Below are 11,902 nucleotides of genomic sequence, written 5' to 3' on the forward strand. Positions count from 1 at the left end.
AGAAGGAATCGTCTATTACATATTATATAATTATATATAATATATTATTCAAGCTTTTACAGTATAAAAACTATAAAAACCCAAAATACCCCAAAAACCCCTAAGAAACCCCTAAAACCCGGGTAAAACCCCTATTTTCCACGACCCCGGGGTATTTTAAAAAAAACCCCGGGTTTTGCACAGCCCTGTTAAGCCTCTAAAATCCTGTTCTTTAAACAAAAATATTTTATACTTCCTTCACCAAAACAATGAATACAAAGGTTTATAAAAAACTTTTAAAAAAAGCTTAATTTGCCTGACCTTTAAACCCCTCTGATGTTTGCATAGTCTGACCTTTGTCTCTCTGACGTTTGACTCTCTGACGTTTGACTCTCTGACGTTTGACTCTCTGACGTTTGTCTTTCTGACGTTTGTCTCTCTGACGTTTGACTCTCTGACGTTTGTCGCTCTGAGGTTTGTCCTAGTACCTATATGTCTGAATATCTATATGTGTGTAACAGAGGATGTTGAATCTCGCTAACCTCTGAAACGATATAGTTCTCATTTACAGTGAAGTTTATTACAGGTCCAGGGAAGGTTTAAAACTATTTGAGGGGAGGGTCACTTCACCCTCTACAGAAAACTTAGGTCAGAGCGGTGTATTTCCTGTAGGCTGACTTAAATGAAATGTAATCTTATGTTAAATCCACAATGTAGAAACTAATCGCCCCATATCTGGTTAAAAAAGAGTATTTAAAAAAATTTTTTTTTCATTATCTTTTGAGAATTGTACATTACACGTAAATTAAAACAGTAAAACAACAAAGATATTTTAAAAACAAGCTAATCATTTAAAAACAGTTGTATTTATTAGAATATCATGACGTTTATTGTTGTTTATTTATTTATTAAACAAGAACAAACTTGTTGTTTAACATTAAACAGTTTGGGAATTGAATTCATTTTTATAGAAGCAGAAATATAATCTATGATTACGGTTTTGACCCTTTAAAAAACGTAATCTATCATTCCACTTTCCCCTCTTTTGGTGATGATATCATCAACGCCGATACGATTTTTGAAATGTACCATTCCACTTTCAATAGAGGCGAAATTGGAATGGTACATTTATGTTTACATATCAGCCTATTCATAAACATAATAGTAATGATATATTCTAGTTATTATCTTTATTTTTACATAAAATTTAAAAATTATAAATAGTATTTTATGCATTCCTATGAATAACATAATTTAAAAATAGTATGTATGATTTCATTTATGTTGATGTTGAAATTGTAAACCACCATTCCAGTTTCGCCTCTCTTGAAAGTGGAATGGTACATTTCAAAAATCGTATCGGCATTGATGATATCATCACCAAGAGAGGCAAAATTGAAGTGGTAGATTACAAAAATCATATCGGTTATGATGATATCTTCACCAAGAGAGGGGAAAGTGGAATGGTAGATTACGTTTTTAGAGGGTCAAAACCGTAATCCTAGATTATATTTCTGCTTCTATACAAATGGATTCAACTCCCCGTTAAAGTAAAATAATAGAGGGGGAAAGGGTTAAATAGATGCATGTCCCCATCCCATGGACCCTGTGACGATAAATTGCGATAAATTTGAACTAAGAAACTTATGTAATTTAGTAAGAATTGTACATAATGTTAAATGTTTATATATAAACTATGATCAATTATAAGTTGCATTAGTTTGGTGATACAATTCAACATGAAGTCTACCCTTATCTTTTCAATGTTTCTTACTGCTATTGCCAGATATTATAAATATGATATTATCTATACCTAAAAATAGCATTATACAATACATACCATGTGTTATTTTATGGAAGAAAAGAATTGCCTAAACAAGCCCACTTACCATTGGCATAAATTAAAAGACAATATCTTTTTTAATAAATCATATACCAGAAATCAGAAAATGCCTCAAGCCAATTAAAAAAATAAGATACCTATTGATTATTAACTACTGTCAATTGTAAGTGCATTGAATCAAGCAATTTTTTTGTTCTTTTATATATTTTTATAATTAAGGTATATCTGTCAATATTTCATTTCGTAATTTTTAGATAAACTATTTATCTATTTAAATTCTATTGTATGCTTTTATAAATTTCCTTACTGGCATAAACCATTACAGGGTGTTTTAAAAAAGAAATTTTTATCTCAAGCAATGAAAAAAAATACTAAAAAAATGAATATTTGTATGATACTTAATAATATTTAATGTTTAGCATTGAGGGAAGCTGTGAAGATTGCCTAAAGGTTTTCACATGGTATCAAGATACTTTACTAAGTGTAGATATGGTTATGACGCAAATGTTTTATGCTACAGCTGTTGCATGCCCATCTTGCAATCTAGAAGTACCAATTGAAGAGTGTGAATGTGCGGAACCTATTTATTATTTTTGGCCAAGCTTAGGTAACGCATAGTTCAATTTCACATAATTAACAACTAGCTTAGTTAGTGATTAGGACACATAAGTATATTATTTATGATAAGAAGCTGGAGTTGAAAGTATGAATAACCTCTACAGGATCTGCCAGGGGATTGGTGCAAAGCACATTCCAAATTTGATATTTCAATTGCGATTTGGCACCCCTCTTAACCCTTTAACATCAGGCACCTTTTCATACCTTAATCAGTTGAGGGGTAGCCAGCCACCGCCTCTGACGGTTGTCAGGAAAATGGCAGTGGATTTTAATCAAATATTTATATGCCATGTAGACGTTTTAAAATTAAGATTAAAATTTGAAGTCTCTAAGTCATAACTTGCAGTCACAGGAGCATTTACAGATTAAAAAAAAAACTGTCAATTATGTGTCATAAACATAATCACTTAATCACTAGAAACCTTGTTTCATGCATTAGGGTGGTAAATCATATTTTTAAAAGCGAAGCTTTTCTATAATTAGGGTCGGTCCGTCCGTACGTTCGTAACGGATAGCTTTTTCCGTTGATTTAGGCATGTTAGAATTGTCCTATTGATTTCAAATTTTGCATGGTGATTCCTTTAGTAGTTAGGTACGATTTAAAAAGCGTAGCAACTCTACAATCATTACCAAAATGTCCATACGTCCATTTTAAACATGTTGATTTTTTTACTTTTTTAACAACAAATTTTATGTGATCAAATCATCGGATTGATCTGATTTTTGATATATTGATTCCTGGGACAACAAAGTATAATGTAATAAGCGAAGCAACTCTATAATCAAGTCCTAAAAATGTAAGTCATCATCAGACGCATCTCTCTTTTTGACTGTGAAGGCCAGAGAATACGGACACCTTGTTCCTCCATGAATTCCTGCTGTCTTTGGCAAGTTTCTCAGCTTCTCCCCATGTTAATTCCAAATTAAAGAGGTCCTTTTCAGTGCTCCGCCTCCAGGTCATTTTTGGTTGTCCCCGATTACGTTTACCAGTGGTGGGGTTCCATTTAAAGCACTTTTTTGGAAACCTATTTTGTTCCATTCTGAGCACATGTCCTAGCCACCTTAGTCTTTTATATTTCACTTCTGCTTCAATACTATTGCACTTGGTCTTAGCATACAGCTCAAGGTTTGATATTTTGTTTGGCCAGAATATTTTGCAAATTCTTCTTAGGCAGCTATTGTGAAATGCATTAAGTTGATTTGTTTCAGTTTTCACAGTTCTCCAGCATTCCGCTCCATAGAGAAGAACTGATTTCACATTACTGTTGTAAAGTCTGATTTTTGTTTTCAGAGCAAGTTTCTTTGAATTCCAAACGTTGTGTAGACTGTTGAAAGCAACCCTAGCCTTATCAATCCTTGTTTTAATATCAGCTTTTGAGCCATTTTCACTGCTGATAACACTCCCCATTTGTTGCTTTGTTTCAATTGTTCACCATTTATTGTTATAGTTTGATCAGGGTTTGTAGGTATATTCATAATTTCAGTCTTCTTGACAATAACAAAGAGCCCGACTTGTCCTGCATATTTGACTAGTCTATCTGTCTTAGCTTGTAGATGTTTAATTGTTTCTGAAATCAGTGCCAGGTCATCAGCAAAGTCCAGATCTTCTAGGTGTCCTAGTATGCCCAGCTGGAGACCACGTTTTTTGTCCTCTGTGGTTTTCTTCATCACCCAGTCAATGATCAATATAAATAGAATAGGTGATAAAATGCATCCCTGTCTAACTCCAGTGCTTATTTTAAAGAAATCAGATGTCTTATTGTTTCCAACTGAAACACAGGCTTGGAAGTTGTCATAAAATTTAGTTATCATAATTATCATCTTTTCTGGTATATCATAACATCTTAGTATTTTCCAGAGTGTTTGTCTGTGTATGGAGTCAAAGGCCTTAGAGAAATCAACAAAATTTACGTGAAGTGGCTTGTTAAATTCAACACATTGTTCAATAACTGTCCTAAGGGTGAAAATTTGGTCAACACAGCCCCTTCCAGCACGGAATCCAGCTTGTTCTTCTCTCAGTTTATTGTCAATTTTCTCATCAATTCTGTTTAAAATAACTTTACATAGGACCTTGCTTGGGATAGAAAGCAGCATAATTCCTCTCCAATTATCACAATTGTTCAAATCTCCCTTCTTAGGTAGTTTTATGATTATACCTTTAGACCAGTCCGTTGGTATCTTTTCTTGCCTCCAAATTTTATCAAAAAGATCAGTTAGAGTCCTAGCAGAAAGATCTATGTCTGCCTTAAGCATTTTGGCAGTTATCAAGTCAGGTACTGGTGCTTTGTCATTCTTTAGGCTATGTATAGCAGCTTTAACTTCTTGAATAGTTGGTGGTCTTATATCTATGTCTATTTCATGTCCTGGTTCTGGTTCAGCAGTAATTTCTGGTTCAGGTCTGTTCAACACTTCTTCAAAATGTGATTTCCACCTTTCAGCAATTTCTTTTTCTGTAGTGAGTAATTTACCATCTTTAGCCTTGATAGTTTCACCACTCTTTTTGCTATATTTGCCACTTAATTGCTTGGTTATGTTGTATACTGTTTTCATGTTACCAAAGTCAGCTGCTCTCTGGGCCTTTTCAGCCAGATTGTCAATGTAATCTCTTTTGTCTTTCCTTGTGCACTTTTTGACTTCTTTGTCTTTAGCAGTATATTCAGCTCATGTCAGCATTATGGATTTTGTTTTTGAGCTTCTTTCTCTCTTCTATTTTGATCCATGTTTCTTCAGAGATCCAGTCCTTTTTCTCTGGTTTCTTGTGTCCTAGGATTTCCTTAGCAGTAGATTGAAAGTTTTCTTTAATTGAAGTCCATGTGATCTCAGTCTCGTCATTTAGGTCCTCCAAGACTTGAAATCTATTTCTGAGTTTTAAGACAAATTCATTCTTTATCACAGGGTCCTTTAATCATGAAGAATCATATTGTCTACCAATCTCACTCTTTTTATCATGGCCAGTACGCTTAAGCTTTAATTTAATCTTACTGACAACTAGTTCATGGTCACTAAATATGTCGGCTCCTCTATAGCTCCTACAGTCTTGCATTGATTTGACCCATTTTCTATCCTATAATATAAAGTAGTGAGGTGTTTTTGTGTGTAGCGAAGGATCTCGCTAACCACAAAACTGATACGGTTCCTCTTTACTGTGTAGCTTCTAATAGGTCCTTGGAAGGTTTATAGCTATTTTAAGGGAAGGTACTTGAACCCCAGTACCTTTTTCCTTTTTCTTTTTGAAACTAAAATTAAAATGGAGGAGGGTTCGAATTCATACAATCATCACCCCAAGTACCCCTAGAGGCCTCTAGGGTCGTAGCCGCTAGTTGATCATAATGTGGTCAATCATGTTTCTTGTTTGTCCATCAGGTGTTGTCCAGGTATATTTGTGAATGTTTTTGTGTTGGAATAATGTACCTCCTACAACCATATCATTATTTAAACAGAATTTAAGTAAAAGTTCTCCATTTTCATTTCTTGTACCTATGCCAAAGTGTCCCATTGCATTCTCCATTCCAGTCCTGTCAGTTCCTACTTTAGCATTCATATCTCCAAGAACTAGGCACATGTCATGTTTGGGTACTGAGTTTCTGATTGATTGCAGTTGATCATAAAACTCTTGTTTTACTTCTTCAACTTTGTCATTTGTTGGGGCATAGCATTGGATAATGGTCAACTTGCAGTGCCTTGATTGGAATCTAGCCTTAATTATTCTGTCTGATATAGGTTTCCAGTCTATTAGTGAATTGACATGTCGTTTTTGAATAATTATAGCAACACCATACATATGTTGGCTTTCATGACCAGAATAAAGTATTAGGTGGCCATCTTTGGTTGTAGTTTGTCCTTGTCCTGTCCATCTACATTCTGCAATCCCAAGTATTCCAATATTGTAACTTGTCATTTCTTTAACTACTTGGGCTGTTTTAGTTGACTCATACATTGTTCTAACATTCCAGGTTCCTATCTTACAGCTTTGCTTAGAACTTATTGGTCCTGTCATCAAGTTGATAGCTTCCTTTCGGATTTCACCATCATCTTTCATATTCTCAGTAAACTGAGCATCAGTTCCAACGGTTCTTGTTTCATGCACACCTCTGGCTGTGTGAAAGCCATTAGTGTTTGAGGTTCTGTTGGTGTTTTCTTGAACTTTTTGGTTTTATAGGTAGGATAGTTAGTCCTACGCAAACCTTCCATATCCCTGGAAGGATGGGTGACTGTAAGTATGTCCATAAAAATTATCCTGTATCAAGCAGTTTTACAACAAATTTACTTACAATTTTGCTTTGACTCTTAAAAATTTATATTATGATAATTATTAAGTTCTATTAACACTATACAAGTGTTAATGTCCGTTTGTCCTACCGTTTTTATATTTATGAAGCATTACATATTTCATGGGGTAGTTTTTTACAGATTTATATTTGAAATTAAGATAGTTTGTCTACTGCCCCCTTGCAAATGCAGTGTACACATATTAAAGCCTTATATATACTTTTAATTGTTTATTAGTTAACTACAAACACACTTGAATGCCATATATAAAATGAATAACAAGTTATTTATATTGTAGTACGGGCTCTGTATCCCGTGTTCCTGCAACCAGAACGTGTCTGTAGTACTATTCTTAAATGTTCAACTGATGAATTCACACGTGAGGATTGTTCGTCTGCATTTTACACTTTAGCTGGCAATATGGTTTATTTTGACAGTATTGCAGAAAGAATTGAGTTTTTGAAGGTAAATTAATTTGTATAATTCCAAATAACGATAAAAATTTATAACTATTTCATTTAGGGAGAGCATTACTGCAATGAAGACGAGAAATGTGTTGGTTTTATAGATGAATATTTTGAAATTATTCATGTAGGTTTGGCACGCTTGGTCAGTTTTTTTTCAGATGAATGTACTTCCTTCCTTCCTTCAGTTCTCTAGATGATCACTTTTGTAAAGTTATAGATCATTTTTGTTTTGATTTTTTTTAAAAAATGTTAAAAAACTTTTATGATTTTTATAATATATTTTAAACCTTTTATATATTGCAGAAAGTTTATTAATTAGAATTACAAATAGTTTTAAAAGGTTTGGAAAACTTGAAATCTTATGAATAAAAGTGTAAATATATAAAACTAACCTGCAGCGTTAGCGAAAATTAAATCATACCTGCTTGCTGTTGGGGAGGCGTTGGGTTTGAGTCTTAGCCAAACAGGAACATATACAAGAGATATTAAAATAGTACATAAAGCTGGTGTCGGGCACAATACACTGATAGTGAAAATAGGGGGGGATGACTTGGCCCCTATAGTTATACAGGCCCAAGTTTTAACCATGTACAGTTATAACTTCCATACAAAGGTCATGCAATCAAATGATTGGTTGTCTGTTAGATGTTACTTAACCTAATATCTTTATGTTGTAAGAATATCGCATCATATTAAAAGTGAAAGATAAAAGTTATTGACGTAAATGTTGCACTTTTAAAAATCCAGGCTTTTACATTATAAAATTAGAGTTAATAGTTAAGTCTTTTGCGTTCTTAGACATAAAAAAGTTATTTGATTTTGGAAAATTAGTAATTAAGAAATAAGGCAATGCTACCCTATAAGTCTAATAAAAAAGAATGTATGTACACTCGCTCAATTTGGACCGTAAAACATTTATTGAGATTTTAAATCTAGTTTTGTTTTTGAATGTCCAGATTTTATGGAGTTTAAGATACTTTCACTAAATTAACTGCTTTCCTTACAAAAAAGTAACATGATGTCTGCGAGTCTCTGTGTAAGTGTGTGTCTGTGTACTTAAGGATATCACTAACCGCTTAACCAATATGGTTCTCCTTCACAGTAAATCTTCTCATATTGACTGGGAAGTTTTTTTTAAAGTTTTTTGAGAAAGAGTAAGTACAACCTCCCAAGATAAATAGCCAATGGAAAAAAATTACTAATTCCAAAAATTCATATTTGTTTTTTTTAAACAAAAATTGAAAATGTCCAAATATCCTAATACCATTTAAAGTTTTGTGCCTCTTAGGGCATGGAAGATAGTCATGATACATAAAAGTTTCTTTATAATTGTTTGTCCCCATGAAATGTTACTTTAAAGCTTAGAGCTTCGCTTTTGGTAATTTTACTTCTAAAAAAAGATTTATTGTTACGTAACTTATTTCACTTGTATTTTCTATAGATAAAAGTTTGAAAAGATAAATTGATTGTAAAAAAAGCATTTGCTAGTGTCATTTTTTAGTAATAAATATTTTTCTTTTTAATAATCGCACTTGTGTTTTCTATACAATATGACATATTGGAAGCAGCTTATTGTTGCTGATAATAACCAATGTCATACAATACAAATTACCAATTATAGGCCAGTATACATTGACCAATGGTAAAATAGATACTGGCCTATATCATTGGTCATTAGTATTGTATGACGTCTTTTTTTCGGCACCATAAGATGCTTCACATATTGACAAGATTAATTGTGATAAAATAATTCTTTTTTTTGGTGCAAAGCATATCTACTAAAATTCTATAAAAACAAGGATGATTGTCAAAACTAAATAAAAAGAATATAAATGTATCTGTCTAAACAAGATTGCAAGAAAATTGTCAGGGCCTGGCAGCTGCAGCCTCGGCCACCATCAGTTGCGCTAGCTCTATGAACCTAAGAAAGCCTTAGCAAACCTCAGCCGCTCGATGCCTTAGCCATCAAGTTTCAAGCCTCAGTTGCCCTAAGCCTCATTAAGCTTCAGCTTATCTCAGCCGCAGCATTAACGCAACTGCGCAGCTGAGATCTTGTAAGTCTCATCCGCAGCTGCAGTTGCTAAATTTGGTATAAGCCTCAGCCGTCAGTGTAGAAGTACAACTTAATTTTGGTTTGTCTGTCTTTCTGACTTAGCTTACGATCTCCATAACCGCTGAACTGACCAGGTTCTGCATCTCAGGGAAAATTTATATTGTTCCCATGGTGGTTTTAAGTTAATTTTAGGAGGGAATGGTCCTATTTTATGCGTTTTTTCTTCAGTGAAGCTTTCCCTGTGCATCATTAGATCTTTACTTTTCTAGCTTATTTGTAGGCCTTCTTATGCCGCTTAAAATGTTGTGCGGGTAGGACCTATACGTTTAGCCGTTTGACAGCCAGCAGCCTTAAAAATTCATAGATTTTTGGAAATATTCGTTACCAGGAATATTTTACCGTGAACTGCAGTTGATCCAAAGAGTAAATATTATGATTCTGGTTAACCCATTATTGCTTTACCGATTATATAACAAATATCTACATTATTAAGCAGAGCTTTTATGAGACTGATTTAATTCTTTTATGAATTTTCTTTATGTAAAAAAGTTTAAATCCAAAGTATTTTAAATGCTGAGCTAGAAATGTTTTTTAATGAAGTAGAGTTGTTTTCTCAAACACAAGATAGTTCACTACTTAAAATAATTATCAAGTATTTTTTAAAATACTACTGGTTGGGATGCTAAATCGAATTTTAGATTTTAACGTTTTTCTTACTGGCTTAATGCTTGAAAAAACCATTATACAACATACAGAAAAGGTTTCGTGATTTTTATTATTGACTCTACAGATAATTTTCTCCAGATGTCTATTTATGAATTTGAGCTTCGCTACTCATGGATGTTGTCATCCTTGTTATTTCAATAGTTTACTTTGCTTATCTTTTAAAGGACATTTGTAAATGTGAATCTATTTTATAATCAATGTTGTAAGTCCCGACGCCCATCAGTTATTTTTATTTGTATTACCATTAGTTTGATATTATTTAACCCTTTTCATTTTTAAAGCCTTTTTTAGTAGCGAAGCTACTCTATAATTCACTTTGCCTGACTGTCCTTCAGTCAGTCCGTCCATAACGCTCTGGGGGAAACCTGTTTTTCTCGGCTCCTATTTAACCCATTAGTGCCGAGCGCCACTTTTATGGGCCGATCGAGCTGTAAGTTTCAGGGAAGCTTTATAATGGTCAAAACGGAATTCGTATTTTTTTGTTTTGCTCTAGTGGCGTGCACAGGAAAGTTGCAAAAAAACCCGGTTCGGCTTGGCCATAAATACCAACCAGGCATTAACACCCGTTTTTGGTGCTTTCCCCCAGTTTTAAAACCCGGTTGACCTGTATAAACCCGGTTATTTTGACCAAAAATCGAAAAATGTAATTTTTGAACGCCAAAAGTGAGATGAACACTTTTTAGAACTTTGATACGATCTGTAATTGAAAACTACACAACCTCATGTAATCTAAAGAGCTACAAGTATAATACGAAGCGATTTATTTCAAATTTCGTGTTTAGCCGGCGATTTCGGGTAAAAAAACCCTGTTTTGTTGTTGTTGTCAAAAAAGATCTATTAGTGAAACCGGGTAATAAAAATTTCAGACTCAAAATGGAAATGCCGAACCGGGCCTATATAGGGCGTAAAAAAACGATAAAAAAATCATATAAAAAATAATAATTTATATAAAACGAATTCACAAATAGATGTACTTGTCAATAAACATTAGATTTCACGAAAAAAATCAGCGACTTTACTATAAAAACAAAAAAGTTAGATGGGGTATTTTGAATTGTCATGATTTTCAAACTTTGTTGATCTATACCAGCAAACGGAAGTAAGCTAAACTGCCTGCTCCAGGGGGAAATGAAAGCCAGGGTAGTAGAGGGGGGATTCATACTGAGAATGATGCAATTATGAAGCCGGAAACCGGTTTTTTTTCCATTTTCTGGCACCGGGTTTTAAAACCCGGTTCGGCACTAATGGGTTAAGATAGACAACTGAATTTTTTGTGAAGATTCCTATGACATATGCCCATCTATCTATATATCATTTTGTCCACCAGTCTATTATTTGGGGTGCTAGATCGATTCCTAGACTTTCAAGTTTTAGTGATTTTCTCAACTCTTTTTCAAGATAGAGGGCTGAAATTTTCAGGGATTAATTAATTTACATTCTACATATTTTCACCAAGTTTTATTCAGATTTGTTTATTAATTTGGGTGCTAGATCGATTCATAGATTTTTAATTTTTTTTTCAGCTCAACTGTTTCCTTGTTTAACTGATAACAAGAAAAGATTCAACCAGAGGATCTAGATGCATACATGTTTAGATATTCAACACAACAATCAAGAATTATCCTATAACAAGGATGACAACATCCACAAAAGCGAAGCTCTGAAATCAAACAGTAATACAAAAGAACATTAACCCTTATAGAGTATCAAAATTTGATTATAGAGATGCTGCGCTCAAAATATTTGACCTTGTTGTCCTAGGAATCATTGCCATAAACAACATACATAAAAATTGTTTTCAAAAAGGTAAAAAATTGCATGTTTTAAATGGACTTACGGATATTCTTGTAACAATTATAGAATTACTACGCTCCCTGTCACAGATATCATCAACCAAAGTTTTGAATCGATAGGACAATATTAACATTCATAAGTCAACAAATAGAG

The 11,902-nt window shown here is 33.5% G+C and overlaps 1 protein-coding gene across 1 annotated transcript; it reads left to right on the forward strand.

The window, feature by feature from the left end:
• The first annotated feature begins 1,712 nt into the window (after positions 1 to 1,712).
• Positions 1,713 to 7,469, forward strand: LOC145303935 (uncharacterized). Its single transcript, XM_080145601.1, has 4 exons — positions 1,713 to 1,763; positions 2,240 to 2,429; positions 7,008 to 7,174; positions 7,232 to 7,469. The coding sequence occupies exons 1-4, from the start codon at positions 1,719 to 1,721 to the stop codon at positions 7,367 to 7,369; spliced, it is 540 nt and encodes a 179-aa protein (XP_080001727.1). The 5' UTR covers positions 1,713 to 1,718; the 3' UTR covers positions 7,370 to 7,469.
• Positions 7,470 to 11,902: the final 4,433 nt, after the last annotated feature.

This window comes from Acartia tonsa, chromosome 13 (genome assembly GCF_053477335.1).
Source record: "Acartia tonsa isolate MP-2025a chromosome 13, ASM5347733v1, whole genome shotgun sequence".
Lineage (NCBI taxonomy): Eukaryota > Metazoa > Arthropoda > Copepoda > Calanoida > Acartiidae > Acartia > Acartia tonsa.

What these genes read in the sequence shown, in the direction of transcription:
- LOC145303935 (XM_080145601.1), top strand. Translation starts at nt 1,719, where the DNA reads ATGAAGTCTACCCTTATCTTTTCAATGTTTCTTACTGCTATTGCC. An exon ending in TTATTTTTGGCCAAGCTTAG is followed by an intron (nt 2,430 to 7,007) that starts GTAACGCATAGT and finishes TTTATATTGTAG; the next exon opens with TACGGGCTCTGTATCCCGTG. An exon ending in AAAGAATTGAGTTTTTGAAG is followed by an intron (nt 7,175 to 7,231) that starts GTAAATTAATTT and finishes TATTTCATTTAG; the next exon opens with GGAGAGCATTACTGCAATGA.